Below are 20,083 nucleotides of genomic sequence, written 5' to 3'. Positions count from 1 at the left end.
CAGTACTGCACATGCGCAGTTAAATCACGCATGCGCAGGACTGTCACGCCGGCCGTCATTATGACGCTCGGTGGTCGACGTGATGACAAAGAGCATCTCGGTTCAGGAAGTGGGAGCCCGACACCCAGTGCGGTATGCGGCGGAGGGACCGGGAGAAGAGCCAGGACCACGCCGGGGGACCTCTCGACCTACGGTGGGCTGCAGAAAACCCCAGGTAAGGACCAATTTTGTTTATTTTTTGAGCTCTGAGTCCCTTTAAGACCAGCTGCTCAGGGCTTTTCAAGGCCAGTCCCAATGCCCTGTATTAATGGAAAGTCAATAGTGATGGAAAAGCCCAGCGCTAAATAATGCTAAAGATCCTGCATGCTCACAACTGAACAATAGTCCCAATATCTGCTGATGTGATCTCCATATGGTAAGTAATGTGAACGGTTTACTCACGGCCAGCAGGAATACTCAGTGAGGAGCCTGAATAAGTCTGGATCAGCGCGAAAAAGACCACACGCGTGAGAAAAGTTCGCCACTGCCTGTTAGTTCCAAACATGGCAACCAGATATGACATCAATCCCTCTGCGCTCCACGCTGCGTTCCAAGGGCCGTCGGCTAAAGCTTCCTGGATGTGAGGGCGAGAGAATACAAAAAACAATAGTGCAGACTGCGCCCACAGTTGAAAGACTGCGCAATACACATATACACTTACTGGAAAGCTTCTTGTTTAATAGCACATCAAGGTTAATACAATTCCCAATCCGGATTTTGGCTGTTGCCTTCATCAGGGGATTCCACAGAAGCTGCTGGTTAATATCTACAGATACACTATAGAAATCATTGTAACCAACTGCATGATGGCTTGGTACAGTAGCTGCACCAAGACTGGTAGAAAAGCCCTGCAGCAGGTTGTAAAAAAAACAGTAGAGGTCATTATTGGCACTGAGCTTTCATCACTCAAACTCTTGTATAAGGGCCCGTTTCCACTAGCGCGAATTCGCATGCAGACAACGCATGCGGATTCGCATAGGCAATACAAGTGGATGGGACTGTTTCCACTTGTCAGTTTTCATTTGCGTTTTTATGTGCAGGATTTTTCTGCACGGTAGACCCTGCAGAATTCGCCTGCGTGTGGAATGCAGGCGAATCGCAGGCAATGTATTCAATAGGGAAATCGCATGCGTTTTTTGCATGCGTTTTTTGCCGCGATTTCGCGTGCGATTTCGCATTGAAAGTAATGTAAATTGACACAGGCAGTGACATGGTTAAAATCGCATATACCCTGCCTATGCGAAATCGCATGCGAAATCGCGGCAAAAACGCATGCGGAATCGCATCCGCATGCGATTTTGTCAGCGGTGATATGCGGCGATTCCGCACCGTACTAGTGGAAACGGGCCCTAAGACTTGCTGTATGAGTGTATGAGAAGGACCAAAAACTTTGATAACACCCTGGAAACGCTTTGTTTGAACTCTTACCATCAGGCAGATGTTTTAGATCAATCTGCATACTCTAACACACTAAAAAAACAGCTTTTCCCCATCTGCTGTAAACTTTATAAAGTCTTAATCTTTTTGAAATCATTAACATTTTGTACAACATTTTGAAATATTTGGCATACTTGTATAATTCCTCTATTTCTACTTTTGTTACTATCACACTGTTCCCTATATGCATCGTGCAGCTGTCATGAAAAGTAATTTTGTTGTGTAACAATAAAGTGCTTGAATCTTGAACATTTGTTAGACCATTTTCTCCCATAGGACTGAAATCACACCCATATTGTATCCATAAACAGAATTTTACGTTCCTGCTCTCATCACCCGCCAGCAGTGTATCGTGGCCAGCGTTGCCCAAAGCCAGGCATCGCTCTACACACGTGTCTTATGGATTCGCACTGTAGGGAGTGCAAATATTTTTGAAAGTGTGAAAATGCTTCCTATTGCCTTTTGTTGCCATCTTGGATAATTTAATTTCCTGTCCTGACAGGAAGAGGGTAAATATTTTTCACAGACAATGCAACAAATTGAAAGTTCTTTGCAGGGTGAGAAGGCACTAGAGTTCACACCTAGTTGAATGGGCTTCTAACCAGGTATTTTCAGTGCTCATTTATCTGTCATTAAGGAACTTGTTCATACACAGATTACGAATGAGCTATATCACAGACACACAGGGAAAGGAAAATATCTGTGCCTGGAGTTAAGTTTTAAAGAGTATCCAATGATCCTGCTTTCTTAACGTTGGTGATTAAGCAGGGTTTTTCATGAACAACACAGAGGAAACAGGAAGGGAGGGAGGGGGTGTACATGCAATAAAGGTGCCTGGAAAAAAGGGCACTGGATGCTGTACCGCTAGTATAAACTGCAGATCCACGACAGACTCTGTCAAGGTCATCGGATTTGCTGATGACACCACCATTGTTGGTCTTGTCACCAAAAATGACAAGCAGGTCTACCGGCAGCAAGTTGACAGGATATGTCACTGGTGTAAGCAGAGCAGGCTGGTCCTCCATACAACCAAAACTGTCAAGATGATCATCAACTTCAGGAAGCATGCCCCCACCCCATCTCCAATTTACATTGACGGCACTGAAGTTGCAAGAGTACCCTGCATCTGTCTCCAGGGCACAACCATTTCCAATGACCTGAGCTGGAAGGCGAACACCGGCTCCACCCAGAGGAAATCCCAGCAAATACTAGTCTTCCTCTGCCAACTAAAGAAGTTCATTATGGCCCTGGAGCTTCTGACAAGCTTCTACTCTGCCACTATTTAATTTGTCCTCTGCTATTCCATCCTGGTCTGGTATACTGGCTCCTCCACCAGTGACAGATACAAACTACAGAGGGTCATCAGATCATTGGGAGAGGATCATTGGGAGACTCCTTCCCTCACTTGACCTCCCCTACAACTCCAGACTGCACTCTAGAGCATTGAGGATTGCCAATGGTCCCTCTCATCAAGACCCTTTTTCAGGAATAAAATTCTACAATTTATGGAAGTGGAACTCAGTTTATATGTGGCCTTCCTTCTCGTATAAGTATTGCCTTCTGGGAATGGCGGATGATCTATCTCTGAGCAATAGTTCAAAAAAATATTAGATTATTATTTTTATGCTAGAAAGTCTATTGCTTTAGATGAGCTTGCTGGTTAGTCTGTACCTCTGGGTGTTTCAAGCCTTACTTCATAGAGCCAAACTAATCCATGCCATGCACTGATGAGGATCAACCAATCCGAAACAGTCTGTATGCATGTTTAATTATTATGGCTCTGTACAAGTTAACAAGCTGACACATCATTGCATTCCAGCAGGTCTGGAGGTGTGTTTAGCTTCTAAGGGCAACAATGGTTCATTTGCATATATTCAGCAGTGATGCACTGGGAGACATCTCGGAGCTCACTCCAACCTGAATTATCACCATTTTTTTCTGTTTTAAGAAAGCAAACTTTTGTTTTCGTTTAGAATGGAAGAAACCCTCAGAGCCTTCCCTGGTTCTTTGGAAACAATTAATAAATTCTGCCTTACCACTATCTCGTTTAACATGGTTAGCAAGGGGCTCTGCATCTAAATTTTCCAAGGTATGGGATGTCTGGGTAAACAACAATAAATCAGCTATTGTCAATTTGGATGTAAATCTGAATATTGTGGATTCGCTATAATCTCACACTTTATATCTCTTGTCCTTTTTAATCTAAAGGAATATTCATATATTTTGTCAATTCCGTTGTTCCCTTTAAATCTTTGCCTGATTGGTATGATATAATATTGTCATCTGTATTTAGATCAGTCTATAATACTCTTTTTGTATTATTGTCTCGGTTTCGATGTCATTGATATGCTTGTGAAACTATTCTCCCATGTTGTAGTATTACAATATTTCTATTGTACTGTACTGCTATTCTTGTTTACTGTCAACAGACTGTTTGTTGTTTGTGGTTTGTTTAAAAAAATAATAAAAATAATAAAAAAAAAACATTTTCAGTCTGCTCCCATCAGGCCAGAGCTTTCAGGGCATATCCACCAGGACTGCAAGGCTGCAATATTTGTGACAGGAGCTTCTTGAAACTGACTTCCATGAGCATTTCCATAATTTGAGATTTATAAAAAAAAGAATATAAAGGCAGCTTTGAAATCCCTCATCACCCAACATAATACAGTTTGAAAAATGCACTTTTGACTCAATTACAAAAATGATTTATCTGTCCTAATACAACAAGGGTGTAGAGGTGCCCAGGATGGATAAAACTTTATTAAAAGTAGGATAAAATAGAAAAAGGTTGGAGGTGGCTTACCTCTCCAAATTAAGTTGTAATGCCTGGGGGTTATACTTTGACCACCCAGAGCAACAAGGCTGGTAGCTGAATATTGGAAGAGGCTACACAGGTTGCCCAGAACAACTGCAGCTCTGGGCTTTCGATATCGCTACAAATAAGACACAATGGCAGCGCAGTGCGATGTTGCACTGCCTTAGCAAAAGTGAGCATTCAGACAGGTACAAGACAGGACTATAGATTGGAGCGTAACTATTAGCAACCACAGCTCACAGTCACGTCCACAGAAGCAGAGCAAGCAGGCTAACAGTCACCAGCAAGCATCCACCCAGGCAAGACTACAGGAAAGAACATAACTAATAGCAACCGCAGCCTATAGTTACGTTCCCAGAACTAGAGCAGCAGGAATACTACCAGTCACCAACGTGGTGATGGCAGAATCCAAGCTATCAGTATAATGGACTTCACTGACCCACCACGGATGCAGCGAATGTCCATCAGGCATGGAAACAAGGCAATACACAATAATACAGAGAAATAACAAACGGCTCAACTAACGGATAAATATATATTAGTAAGTCTGCATATATATTTATTAAATAACTAGCTAAAGCACAAAGAATAAGGTCGCATTGAACTACAATAACAGATCTTTTACAGAGTGACAAAGTGCCCAGCAGACCAGCGTACTGACCGCTATGTCGGGCAAAGTCTAAAATGGGAGGCAGACTTTTATGCCGGCATCAGCCAATCGATGCAAGCATGCAAATTTCCACACAGCTGAATGGTAATCATTCAATCCTGAGCTGGCTTGATTACCATTTGCTAGCTGGCTGTGAATGCAAAGGACTCCCATAAGAAATACATGCAGTATTATGTAACAACATGCAAGCAGGAAATCCAGGGCTATCTGGCCGCAGCTCAGCTGCATGATGACTGCATCCTGAGCAGCCCAGAACTGCAGAGCGATTGCAAATGACAATGAGGCTTATTGCAAATGCACAAACAGACAGAACACGCTACAGGAGGGATCCTGACAGAAGTGTAGACAAACCAATAACCGTGCCGCTGTTTAGATGCCAAAAGACTTGGAGGTGGTTCAAGTCTTTTGGCATCTGAACAGCGGCACTGTTATTGGCCTGAGGAAGTGGGCTTGTACCCATGAATTGTGTTGCCTGTGAAAATAAGTTTTACCTTTTGTTTACAATTGGTTGTGTCGTTTGGAGATGTAAGCCACCTTCAACCTTTTTCTATTTAATCCTGCTTTCAATGACTTTTTATACATCCTGGTGCCTCTTCACCCTTGTTGTGCCAGATCCACCTCTCCATTAGAGATGTCACGAACCTCCGATTTTCGGTTTGCAAACCTCGAACGCGAACCTCCGCAAAAAGTTCGGTAATTAGTGTACTGCTTCACACTGACAGACCAAACTCACTGTGTAACGCACTGCACCGCACACAGCTGTTTGTGTAGTGACGGCCGTGCTGGACTGGTGCGCACCATGATGAGAGTGCAGGTGATGGCGGCTTTCCAGCCCATATGGTTGCCGGGCTGAGGTAGCTCAATGACAGAACAGTGACTGTCCAACTGATTGAATTTGGTCTGTCCACAATAAAGCAACGACCTTATTATCTTGGGTGTGCCCCCCCCGAGACACTCCTATAGCCGTCGGCCATTGCTTCATTGTGATACGCAAGCCCCTTCACCACGGCAAGGTAACGATCACGAAGGGGAATTGACACATGTACATGCCTTTTGTTTTGTTGTTACAGCTGCAGTGCAGCCAGAAAAATTGGTATTGGTATTACAAATGTGCAGCGGTCTCACACACAGGTACCATGAACAGGTGCAGTGACACTGTGTGCGCTCACGTAGGTAGGTAGGTGCACTGAATAGGTGGGTATGCAGTGATTGGTATTACAAATGTGCTGCTGTCACAAACACCGGTACCGTGAACAGGTGCAGCGACTGACTGGTATATAACAGTGCGTGCGCTCACATAGGTAGGTAGGTGCACTGAACAGGTGTGTATGCAGTGATTGGTATTACAAATGTGCAGCTGTCACACACACAGACACACACAGACACACACACACACACACACACACACACACACACACACAGGTAGTCACTGAATGTGCTGGGCCTGGCAGTGGCATAGTAGGAATTACCAAGGGGCCAAGGTCCAGCAGCTGCGACTGACTGATAGGGCTGTATATGCAATACAAGTGTCTGTGGGACACACACACACACACACAAAGATCACAAGAACAACATTAGCTCTCAAAAGAGCTGTTGAGGATGAGGAGTGCTTTTTGGCAATAAGTATCAGCAAGAAGTAGCAACCTAACAAGCCTAACACAAGAGCCTAACTAAGCTTTCCCTATGTCAGCAGGTTCTTTCCCTTCTCTAATTACTGCCGCCACACGAGTGAGTGAAAAGGCTGACGCTGCCTGCGTTTTATAGGTGGGGTGGGGGGGGGGGGTGGGGGTTCCAGGAGGGAGTGTAGCCTGACTGGCTACCCTGTGTCTGCTGACTGTGATGTATAGGGTCAAAGTTGACCCTAATGATGTAGTATAGGGGGCGGGTCGAACTCGCATACAGGCCGTGGTTCACCGTGAACCACCGAAGTTTGCGCGAATAAGTGCACGGTCAAACCGTTCGGGCCATCTCTACTCTCCATGTCCAGGGTGGGTTAATGGACTACAGTAGCTTGGTCATCTGCAGTACCAGTTTCCTTTTTTAACTCACTTAAAACAGGTGTGGAGGCGCTCAGTGCATAAAAGATAGGCTAATAACCTGTTAATCTTATAAACAGAGAGGTAATCTTACCTTTCTTGAAGAATTTGGACCAGTTTATTGAAGAAAAGGTATTTTATTCAAGCACATAAAAATAAGAGGTGCTCATGCTTTGCTACACAGCTATAGCAGTTAAAGGGGAACTGAAGAGAGAGGTATATGGAGGCAGTCATGTTTATTTCCTTTTAATCAATACCACTTGCCTGGCAGCCCTGCTGGTCTATTTCTCTGCAGTAGTATCTGATTAAAACCAGAAACAAGCATGCAGCTAGTCTGGTCAGATCAGACTTATAAGTCTGAACCACTGAAACACCTGATCTGCTGCATGCTTGTTCAGGGGCTATGGCTAATAGTATTAGAGGCAGAGGATCAGCAGGGCTGCCAGGCAACTGGTATTGTCTAAAAGGAAATAAACATGACAGCCTCCATATACCTCTCTCTTCAGTTCCCCTTTAAGGCGCCTGTTTTTTCACTGTCCTGAGGAAGCGGGCAAGCACCCGCGAAGCGAGTTCGCATGCTCGAATAAAAAACCTTTTTTCAATAAACTGGTCCAAATTCTTCGAGAGGTAAGATTACCTCTATGTTTATAAGATTAACTGTTTATTAGCCTATCTTTTATGCATTGGGCACCTCCACCCCTGTTTTAAGTGTCTTGTCATACCTTTTTTAGAGGTGATAGTTTTTTAGTTGTCCTAAAGAACTTCTGGAGTGTGACCACCCAGTTCCTGTCACAGACCTAGAAAACCGAGCAGGGACAGTTAATTTCTTGCCTGCTCTGACGGTGGTTGCAAGGATTTGCAACCCACCTTTGTGAGTATATTCATCCTGAGCAATTTGCTTTTCTGAATCTTACACGATTCTGCACCATTGGGCTCCTGGTCTCCTTTTGTCTTTTAGATGAACCTGGTGTTACAATCACAGGAACCGTCAACATAAGCTATCCTTTTTTAAGAGTGCAACCACCTTGCATCCAGCCATACCTGAAAGTATCCAAATGGAGACGAGCTAGTTTTTTCCACCTGCTTCATGTGGTTGGTTGCCCCTTTTTACAACCCACCTTACAGACTATATTTCCTCAAATTTTATTCTGAAAATACATAGTGATGTATTGCACTAATGGGCTCCCGTTGACTCTGTGTTTCTTTCCAGGGTGTTCCCGTCACTTAATCCCCCCTTTTATCTGTGCTAATGGTTAAAAAGAAATTGTATTTGCCTTTCATACTATATGACATTTTGTGTCTGATTTTACTATCCTGTCGGTGAACATTCCATTAATATTTTTATTCGATTTTGCAGTTGCCCATTGTAGAGAAGATACGAAGCATTTCACAGAAGGTCTATGGGGCAGCAGACATAGAGCTGTCGGAGAAAGCCCAGGCAAAAATTGAGGTTTATACTCAGCAGGTACAATGAATGATAAACCATGACTATTTTTTTTTCTATTATGAAATCAAAGTAGATGTTACGGTATGTCAAAGCACACTTTATGATTTATAAACACTGTAATCTGTGGGGAGCTTGGAGGCTGTGACTTCCAATCCTCTCTTCCTGGCTCTGAAACCTATTTCTGCTTCACTGTAAGACAAGATATAACATTTATATTGCCCTTTTCTCCTAGCGTACTCAAAATGCTTCAGAGTTGCAGCCACTTATGGTGCTCTCTTCGGGCTACCCAGGAGCATTAGGGAGCTCTGCCCAAGACTCCTTCCTGTTCTCAAAGGCAACACATTTAACTAGTATGCTTAACCACCTGCCCTTTCTGTCACAGATACGCGGATAATGCTTTGAAGTACATTTGGAATAGTATTGGCCAGCCACTACACCTGCCATTAATGTTGAGGTCTGTTTAGAGACTCCTATTATCTACAGTAGTTGTGTGTATACAATACAATACTCTGAAAGCAGTAGACCAGTCATCCGTTTTATAATGCTATTCGGAGTAAATTTGCATTCATTACCCGTACATAATGCTTTATGGATTTGTTTGCTGAGTCCTGTACCTTCATTTCCTGTTGGGGTTACAGAGAAATATATATTGAAGAGAAAACTGTACAGATTCCTCCTCCCCTTACCAACGTTACCTTCACATGAAATAAAGAATAGCAAGGAGAAGGCAGCAGTCAGTCTCTGTGTGGGCAGACCTTAATTCCCTTCCTCCTCTTTGTGGTCAGCATTGTAGCTACAATTAAGTCTCCTAGTAAGAATCTGCTGAGTTTCACTGCTGGACTTAAGCAAGGGATTTTTCATTAGCTAAGGAGGGGGTGGATAGTATAGTTATCCTCTAAATAAGAGACACCTACTCTGCTGGCCAGCTTAATGCTTGAATGATTGCTTGGAGGATTGTTTGATGGATTCACTTCCTGATCAAGTTATGGGGTCATCGAGAACTGAAGTGAGTAAAACTGGTGGCTGGATGGTGTAATGGTTAAGGGCTCTGCCTCTGACACAGGAGACCAGGGTTCGAATCTCAGCTCTGCCTGTTCAGTAAGCCAGCACCTATTCAGTAGGAGACCTTAGGCAAGTCTTCCTAACACTGCTACTGCCTATAGAGCGCGCCCTAGTGGCTGCAGCTCTGTCGCTTTGAGTCCGCCAGGAGAAAAGCGCGATATAAAGGTTATTTGTCTTGTCTTTTCCCAGATATAAATGCAGATTGTAGTTGAAGCTTGCCCATTCTGCACTATATCCAGAAACACAATAAAAAGTTTTGGCTAGAAAAAACTCTGAGCACACCATCCACATTGAGGAGGACATTGGTTTTAGGATAAATCCATATAACTTAAATGATTGTTTGGGTAGAGTAGAGGCTCAGGTCATGCTCTTGCTAGATCCTAATAAACAGATGAATTTCCAGACTTGAGTTCTGGAGGACTCAACGAACCACTAGCAACCTGCCCTGGAAGTTCAATTCCGGCTGCACATATCTTTTCAAGTTGAAGGTTTTCTAATGTCTGTGCTTGAGCAAGGAGTAAACTGCAGCATCTTGGATATCTTTTTATAAGCCCAAGCAATCCCAGAGTTTCTCCTTATGAAATATGCACCTTGAAACAGGGCTTGGGTCATGCTATGCTGAAGCTGTACTGTATATGCTTTACCCACTGCCCAGGTCTATTACCACTCTGGAGCAGAGGCATAGCATTTTTTAAATGAATGGCTACACAATCTCTTGCCATTAAAAAAAAAAAAGTGTGGAGTCAAAATTGTATGTAATGGATTTAAAAGGAATGGTGAATTGGCCAATTAAAAAAAAAACATTGAAGTTCTCTATCACTCTGCTTGTAAATATATTTTATTTTAATAAAGCAAAAGTTGTAGCAGGTGACACCTACTCTAAGGTACATAATTCACTGGGAAGAATGCTAGAGTTTTGTTTGTTTTTAATGCAGCTGTTTTAGCAACTTAAAGCCCATCTACATGATACGATTCTTTGTGCGATTCAATTACGATTCTATTTACAATCCGATTAAATCCGACATGTCCGATCGGGATTAGATTCAATTCGATTTGCCATTGTTTCGCAATGGCAAATTGAATCGAATCCCGATCGGACATGTCGGATTTCATCCGATCGTAAATAGAATCGTAATCGAATTGCACAAAGAATCGTATTGTGTAGATTGGGCTTTAACAGTTGTTTCTATTCATATGGGAAAGTGGTATTGGTGCAATGTAAAGTCTTGATCTTAGCTCCAATAATTCACTCATTTATCAGTTGGATGGAACATTTACTTCCTAGATATTAGAGATGAAAAAGGTCCTAAAGATAACTGAGCATCAACATAATCAAACTGTGTATCTATTATTATTATTTATTTTTGTTTACCCTTTTCACAGGGATTTACTAATCTCCCGATCTGTATGGCCAAAACACACTTATCTTTGTCACACCAGCCAGAGAGGAAGGGAGTGCCAACTGGATTCTATCTGCCAATAAGTGATGTGCGAGCCAGCATTGGGGCAGGCTTTATATATCCCCTGGTTGGAACTGTAAGTAGAAATTTACTTGAGCATTTTTTGCAGCATGTAAAGTAATTTCCAATAATGACTAAAATTTACCTTTATAATACCAGTCACGTAATCAGTTGTGGCAAATAACTGTGTATTAACCATCCAAAGTTGTCAGAACTACTGCAGGTCTGCATCAAAATGGCTCCCCATATTGATTCTAACTGGGTTGTTGGTTGGGTTGTGAGTAGCAGGGTGCAGGTAGGGCCTCGGGTAGTGAAAGCAAGAGTAAAGTGATTCTGTGTATTTGCTTCTCAAAATCTGTGATGACTGCTGGGACTAGAGGCACCGCCAGCATACAGACGAGCCACGTCCCTGCTTTGGGCCTCACAAGAAGGGGGGCCTCGCTCTGCTGCTGCAGTGGCGGGTGCCGGGGGGAGCGACAAAAGCGAAGTTTCAACTCACCTGGCTTCCTCCACACACAGCCTCTATCTTCCTGTCCCAGCGTGTGGCGTCTGTCGCTATGGTAATAGCGCCCCCTGTGATGATGAACTGCATGTCATCACAGGGGGAGCTCTTACCGATGCGACAGACGCCGCACGCTGGGACATTAAGAAGATAGAGGCTGTGTGGGAAGGAAACCAGGTGAGTTGAAACGTCTCTCTGCCCGCTCCCCCCGCCCCTATGCTGCCTGGAGACACCTACCTATCTAACCTATACTGGGGGCATATATCTACTTAACCTATACTGAGGGGTACCTACCTATCTATACTGGGGGCATATACCTATCTAATCTATACTTAGGGGTATCTACCTATCTAATCTACACTGGGGGCATCTACCTATCTAACCTATACTGCGTGCACCTACCTATCTAACCTATACTGAGGGCATCTACCTATCTAATCTATACTAAGGGGTACCTACCTATCTAATCTATACTGGGGGCTTCTTCCTATCTAGCCTATACTGAGTGGTACCTACCTATTTAACCTACACTGGAGGCACCTACCTATCTAATCTATACTTGGGGCACCTACCTTTCTAACCTATACTTGGGGCACTTACCTATCTAACCTATACTGGAGGCACCTACCTATCTAACATATACTGTGGGAACCTACCTATCTAACCTATACTCCATGCACCTACCTATCTAACCTATACTGAGGGGTACCTACCTATCTAACCTATACGGAGTGCAGCTACCTATCTAACCTATACTGGGGCATCTACCTATCTAACCTATACTGTAGGCACTTACCTATCTAGCCTATACTGCGGGCACCTACCTACCTATCTAACCTATAATGGGGGCAACTATACGGGCTACCTATACTGGGGGCACCTATACCTGTCTCCACGTGGTGGGGGCGCATTTTATTCCCTTGCCCTGGGTGCAATTTAGCCTAGAAACTGTTTGTATTTGGCTCCTCCCACATCATGTTTTGGCCATGCCCATTGTGATGCCAGTGTATGTTGGGGCTGCCCATTTTTCGCTCTCATGCTGGGAACATGCCAATTGAGGATTTGTTTTTCATAGATGGCCAGAAATCACTGGGGCATGCTCTGTTAGAAGGAAAGGGGTGGTAGGTAATTTCAGTCTGTTAGTGACTGGTGATATTTGGTTGGACAAAAGCTAGAGAATGTTCTAGGAATGTTCTCTAAAATTGGAGAGAGAAGGCGCAGAAGCACACCACAGGCAGAGAAGCACATGCCACTTATTACAAGATCTGTTGACAGGCAGTTTAGCTGTGACCACAGCCATCAAGTCAGGATTTTACTATCCTACAGGTACAAGACAATGGGGCAGATTTATCAACAGAATTGCATGCAAAATGGAGGGGACACTTACAAAAGTGAAACAAAACAATTGATGTTTGTGCTGCTTTTAATTCTTTTGGTTGTGATAAATCTGCTTCGATTAACTTTGATTCTTATTGGTAAGTCCTAAATAGGTGTGCATATACAGTATATTTGTTCTCCCTGCTTAAAGCCTTCTACTCGCAGTCCTGATTTTCTTATTGACTTACCCTGGTTATTTTGCAGCTGAGCATCTTTAGTGAAGAAAAGATAACTTAATTGCTTAGGGTGCGTACACAAATCCAATTTGGATTGGCCAATTATCTCCCAATTTTACATCACATGTAGGATGAGAGTTTACCTACTCAATTTGCTCATAGTATTCAAAACCCGTTAGACTTCATGCTACATAAAGGTAGTAAAATCGGCCAAACAAAATTGCATGTGTGCATGCAACCCTATGTGCAATTTCAATTTTACTAATGCTGCCCATACAATATGTGCCGTGGCATACACACTTGATACTGCAAACTGTAGCCAATTAATTTTGGCATATAGTTTTTTGTTCCCTCCAGCCTACATGCTTCTGTACAGGAAGATCTGCCAAACATCTTCATTCAGCTGTTGCTTGTAACAAATAAATGTTTTAGCGGAAGTGATTACTCTTAGGGTGCATACGCACAAACACAATTTTGATTGGTCAATTTTACCACATGAATTTAGTATTCAAAATCTGTTGGCCCTCATACTACATGGAAGTGGTAAAATTAACTAATCAAGAATGTATGTGTCTATGAACCCTTATACCTGAAAGTAATTTATAAGAGCCTGGACTTTTCCTTGCAGCTTATAGCTGCAGCGGTGGAAGTGTCACCGTGATGGGAAATATGGTATATTACATATTACCTACATTGTTCCCCTCTGCAACTGTCATTTTATGGGATATGTAAACAGCCTGCTTCTCCTGACTTATGGAGGTGATTGTCACTGTGACTGAGCCGCTGCTACCCTCTGCTTCTGTAATTTTAGGGGATACGTGCCCTGCCTGCTTCTCCTGACTTATGGGGATGATGGTCACTGTGGCCATGCCGCTGCTTCCCTCTGCTACTGTAATTTTAGGGGATATGGACCCTGCCGGCTTCTTCTGATTTATGGGGGTGATGGTCACTGTGGCCATGCCGCTGCTTCCATCTGCTACTGTAATTTTATGGAATACATACACTGCCTACTTCTCCTGACTTTTAGGGGTGATGGTCACTGTGTCTGAGCCGATGCTCCCCTCTGCCACAGTTATTTTATGGAATATGTACTCTTTCTGCTTCTCCTGACTTATGGGGGTGATGGTCACTGTGACCGAGATGCTGCTCCCCTCTGCTACTGTAATTTTATGAGATATGTACCCTGCCGGCTTCTTCTGACTTATGGGGTTAATGGTCACTGTGACCGAGCCACTGCTCCCTTCTGCCACAGTCATTTTATTGGATGTGTAAACTGCCTGCTTCTCCAGCCTTATAGGGATGATTAACTGAGCTTCAGGAGTGGATGAATAACTGGCTAAAACTTAATGCTGACAAAACTGAGGTTCTTGTTATTGAAGATCAGGGCTCGACAGCAAAGCAGCCCCAGTCTCAACCAACACTGCTAAGGATAGGGAGCTGAGACCTGAACAACTCAGACTGCATGTGCAGCCTGGGAGTACTGATTGATGGGAAATTAAGCTTCAGGAATCAAATCTCAGCTGTTGTGAAACATTCCTTCTTTCACCTAAGAAATATTGCAAGGGTTAAACACCTCATTCCTTCAGAGGATCTTCCAACCCTAGTTCATGCCTTCATCACATCAAGGTTGGACTACTGCAATGTTCTCTACACAGGTCTTCGAAAGAGACCTACGCCACCTGCAATTAGTACAGAATGCTGCCGCAAGGCTGTTAACGAGCCAACCCCGCCATTGCCACATAACACCAACCCTGTGTTCACTCCACTGGCTACCGATAAAATTGATAATTTTGTTTAAGATTGGCTTACTGACATTCAAATCCTTACACAATCTGGGCCCTGGATATCTGAAGGACTTGCTGCAACTGCATCACATCCCCACAATCGTAGATCAAAAGGATGTAACACCTTAATCACCCCCAGAGTCCTCCTCATAACCTTTGGAGACAGACCTTCTGTCATGCTGCCCCTAGACTTTGGAACTCCCTGCCACACGCAATCAGGATAGCACCATCCCTGGAAGCATTTACATCTAAACTGAAAACCCACCTCTTCAGTCTGGCATTTATGAATACCTGACTATCTCCTCTGTAACACAGTCCAGCCTGCAACCCTGTATTGATCTGAGACACAACTATGCGCTTCGAGTCCTATGGGAGAAAAGCCCTTTACAAAAGTTATTGTATTGTATGGTGACTGTGAGCCGCTGCTCCTCTCTGCTACTGTAATTTTTAGGGATGTGTACACTGCCTGCTTCTCCTAACTTATGGGGGTGACTGTCGATGTGACTGAGCCACTGCTCCTCTCTGCCACAGTCATTTTATGGGACATGTAATCTGCCTGCTTCTCCAGACTTATGGGGCTGATGGTGGTTTTCACTGGACGTTCAGAGGCGCTGCCTTTGCCGTCCTGTCAGTGCCTCTGTTTAGCCGCAGTGTCACTCGTAAGCACCAGTATCTTCACAGCAATGACGCTGACGAGGAAGTACTTTGTGTTGGTTTTTCCGGGTGAGTTATGATCTGATGCTTTTTTTTTTAAACCATTCCAGGATAAAGCAACAGCCGCAGACCATGATCGCGGGCGTTTCTAGGGGCAATAGGGGAGGAAATTGCCACTTCCTGCTGCCCGTTTTCGACATTCCGCACCAGTCGAAGATTTTGACTGAGTGCGGCGGGGACCCCTGTGGACGCTGGAACATGAGGCTGGTGCTGTGCCCTACACCACAGCACCACAAACAAGATTTTAGCATGCATGACGTCAACTACCCCTCTCAGTTCAGGGGTACTTTAACTCTATTGATCATCTGTGGGACATCCTCAAATGGAAGGTGGCAGAGTACAAGGTCTCCTCCATGATGACATCATAAAGCTGGTGCATTTTAGAGTGAAAGAGGATCCCAGTCATCCTACTTAATGTTTTTAATTCTACTTTTTGTATTATCTAAATTCTAATATTTGTATTATCCAGCATTAATGCCAGCATTACTTAGCATTCTTTCTACTAACTAGATCATTATGAAATTTAAAAGGATTTGACTTACTGCTTTCCCTTGCGGGACCCTGCTGCTAAACGTTTCCCATTTTTAATACGATCTTTTTACCACCACACTATGCTTTCTATCCCCTACCACTTGCAGTAATTGCTGCCAGTAGTGCATCAACAAGTATTGAACAAAGGCTGTGAATACTTATGTACGCGTGCTGTTTGGTTTTTTTTTTTTTTATTTAAAATACATTTGGAAAAATTTCAAGTGAACTTTTTTCACCTTGTCATTATGTGGTGGCAGGGGCGTAGCAATAGAGGTCGCAGCGGTCGCATGCGCGACTGAGCCCGCCCGCCTGAAGCCTCGAGGGGGGGCCCGGCCGCCGGGCCCCCCATCCCTGTTTGCACACTGTAATGATTTGTGTTTGCGAGGAGGACGGGAGCGTGTGGGTGCTGCCGGGCCGGGCGGCATCCTTACTAATTGCGCAGCAGCGGCTCAGGCAGACAATCTCGTGGTGGTCATCTCTCATCTCTCCCTCGGCTCCGCCTCCCTCCTCCCCATCGTCAGCAGCAGACAGTCAGAGTCAGCGGTGGAGCCAGGCGAGATGAGATGACTCATGTCATGTCACTACTGCTATCTGACTATGACGTCACTCGCTCTCTCCCCTGGTGCTGGCTGGGCTGGCCTGGCTGTAGCAGGCTCTCTATCTATAACTGCGGTGAGTGTCAGACACATCACTCTCCGCAGCCTGTACCGCCCCCTCACTCACTGATTTCTCCTAGCTCCTCCCATCTACCTAGAGCAGAGCTGTGTGCCTTTGACTGTCGAGAGAGCTGCCAGAGCCAGAGAGAATACATTCCTACAGGAGAGGAGACCAGCAGGACTTTGTTACACAGACTTCTCCCCAAACTGTGATTTCTAGTGTTATAAAATATAATCCTGTATACATGTGATCACATGACCTGAGTTAGCTGCAGAAGGATCATCCACAAGGCGGACCTGAACTCAGAACTTCCTCTCTGCTCTAAGAGATAAGCAACAGCATAATCGCCTTTACAGAAAAATGTCTTTGTTACAGCTTACAGAACTCCTGCAATACATCTGCAGTGTGTCTACTTCCTGCTTTCATAGAAGCAGACAAAGGGTTAACATCCTGTGTTTATATATTAGCTGTGTTTGCAGAGACTGATGAATTTCTTTGCTGACACAGCTGAGAGATCAAATTACAGTTGTGATGACTTGAAGATGAGGAGGCAGTGGCATAGCAATAGGGGTGCAGAGGTTGCGACCGCATGGGGGCCGTTGGGCCAGAGGGGTCCCATCGGGTCCTCCCTTAACCACAGAAATAGCTCTCTATTGGTCCTGTGCTCATAATAATCACTTCTATAAATACTTTGAATATTGGTAATCAGTAACAAGCTGTTCCCCATCCCCTTCTTGCTCCTCTGACACTGTAGTTGTCCTTGGCAGGTTTTGGTGCGCCGTATCAATTGTTATGTATAGAGTGCTTGGGGGGGCCCTATTGTAAAACTTGCATCGGTGCCCACAGCTCCTTAGCTACGCCACTGTGTGGTGGTGTATGTAGAATTCGGAGGAAATAAATTAATTTAATACCATTTTGGAGTAAGGCTATAGCATAACAACAAAATGTGGAAAAATTGATGCATTGTGAATACTTTCTAGATGAACTGTATATACAAATGTAAATTTACGTAGAAATGGATAAAAAATATTAAGCTGGGATTGATGGTTTCTGCGCCGGCTTCTGGTCCTCCCTGTACCTCCATTGCCAGTAGGTGGTGCTGACGGCCCTGGATTTTTGTAGTTCCACAAAACGTACGCTATAAGATTGACCTATTTACATTCAGATCTTAATACTATTCTCAGCATTTTAGATCAAATAAACAAGCCACCTGTATACTCTAAACAAGTGTTTTATTTATTTAACTGTGGGACAGGGTTGGAAGGGGTTAAAAGAAATAAAATAATAATAAACTTTCTATGTAAAACAGTAAACTGGTATAATATAAGGTGTATTTTACTTTTTGGCCACAAGATGGTGCTACTGAGACCATGTTTCTATTAATAGAACACGGACTAACAGGAAGGTGTCTGGTCTGAGAGCTTGTGTGACATTTACAAGCTCTTGGAGGACACGGAACGGTGATCGGGATTGAGAATCAAAAGATTCTCACATCCCGATCACAGATGGAGGGGGCTGCGACGGTGGATCGACGGAAAACAGCGCGGGGATCGTGAACGCGATGGTAATGCAGCAGTAAGCATATCTAGCCCTCCCCCCTGATCCGCCCGTGAAGTTTAAAGGGGCGTAGATATGCGTACCAAGGATCCTAAATTGATTAAATACCTGCAGCGCCATTGACTTGCATGACTTCAGGTCGTCGCTCATTGCCATGGGTGTTTGCTGTTAATGTGCTGTTGTCGCGTCAGATCGAGTACTTCTGGTGCATTGCACCACGGCAGGTATGACTTGCCCCATAGGTTTTCATTGCTTTAGCGTTACCCTCCGGTAAAAAATGTAACGCAACGAAAATGCCCTTGTGCGAAAGGGGCCTCAATGTAGTGCTTTTCTTGCAGCTATATGTAGTCACTGACACTGCAAGGTGCTGGTTATGAGTTTGATGTTTTGCAGGTGATAGTAGAGGTGTCAAACAATTGACAGTACAGTAAGATACCGGCGCTACAGTGAAAAAGGACCAACAGGAGCAATTTCTGAGGTAGCAATGAACGCTGCTCTAATACTGTGGGTCTAAGGAGGAGAACAAGGAGTGCTCTCTCGTGCATTACCCTTTATTTGCAAATCATAAAACCAGCTCTGACAAGGGTGGAGATCGCTGAAACACTTAATGATGCAATAGTACGCTGACACTGGATCCACCTTACCGCTGGCTCCTCCCCGGTAGATTTGAGTACTCCAGTTTACACCCACGCTGCTGGCCACGGTCTGAGGAGGAAGGATGGGACTAGGCACCACTGGTGGGAAATCCTTGATTTTATTATATGCCTGCAAGTTTAACATTCTAGTAGTAAGTGTAATATGGTTTTATGATTTGAAAATAAAAAAGGTTAATGCACGATATTGCGCTCCTTGTTCTCCTTAGTAGAGATGCCTCTGATTCAGATGTACAGAGCGGGGAAAAAAAATCACTTTTCAGATTTGAGTAAGGACATCTGTTGATATTACTGTCTGGCCTGGCATTTTGTCACTTGAAGGAATCATCAGCCAAATCTAATGTAAATTAGATTTACTTACCTGGGGCTTTTCCAACCCCTCGCAGCTGTCTGTCCCATGCTGACAGCTCCGTTCACAGCTGCTGGCCCGGCGTCCCCGCACGGTGCAGTGGATGACCTCGAGGTCGTCCTTACTGCGCCTGCGTGAAGCGCCGCTGTCAATCAAGTCGACGTTGTCTACGCACAGAACGCCTGCACAGTATGCCGCATATAACGTGGGCAGGTAAATAAATCAGATTTGCATTAGATTTGGCTGATGATTCCTCTAAAGAGACTCTGTAACAAAATGTTCAGCCTTATTTCTTCTATCCTGTAAGTTTCTATACCTGTTCTAATGTGCTCTGGATTACTGCAGGCTTTTCTAGTTGCACTGTCTTTGTAAAATATCTAATTTTCTTTTGTGTGTCAAGCTTTGTCGACCCAGAGAGGAATGCACTGCCTCTGCTGTGATGGGGAGAAGTTATGCACACCCCCTCCACGCCCCCTGCAGGCTCTGTGTGTGTGTGCTTTGTTTATTAGTGACAGACAGGGTCTCTGCTCTCAATTTCAGCTTGTCTGAGGGGGAGGGAGCTGCCCATGCTGAGAAATCCTGACTATATACACACACACACACACACACACACACACACACACACTATTAGTATTTTGACCACATCATCCTCTTTATGCATGTTGTCTTACACCAAGCTGTATAGGCTCGAAAGCCTACTACTAATTAAGCATATTAGGTGATGTGCATCTCTGTAATGAGAAGGGGTATGGTCTAATGACATCAACACCCTATATCAGGTGTGCATAATTATTAGGCAACTTCCTTTCCTTTGGCA

The 20,083-nt window shown here is 44.1% G+C and overlaps 1 protein-coding gene across 1 annotated transcript in view; it reads left to right on the top strand.

Annotated features, from left to right (window-relative positions):
- The window catches only part of MTHFD1L (methylenetetrahydrofolate dehydrogenase (NADP+ dependent) 1 like), a 466,799-nt gene that overhangs the window by 294,383 nt on the left and 152,333 nt on the right, over positions 1 to 20,083 (top strand). Inside the window, exons 21-22 of the mRNA XM_068279548.1 lie at positions 8,355 to 8,462; positions 10,890 to 11,042. Coding sequence (XP_068135649.1) covers positions 8,355 to 8,462; positions 10,890 to 11,042 — 261 coding nt within the window. The remainder of the gene's footprint in view (positions 1 to 8,354; positions 8,463 to 10,889; positions 11,043 to 20,083) is intronic.

This window comes from Hyperolius riggenbachi, chromosome 4, assembly GCF_040937935.1.
Source record: "Hyperolius riggenbachi isolate aHypRig1 chromosome 4, aHypRig1.pri, whole genome shotgun sequence".
In the NCBI taxonomy this organism is placed as follows: Eukaryota; Metazoa; Chordata; class Amphibia; order Anura; family Hyperoliidae; genus Hyperolius; species Hyperolius riggenbachi.
This window is presented reverse-complemented; position numbering and strand designations above follow the sequence as displayed.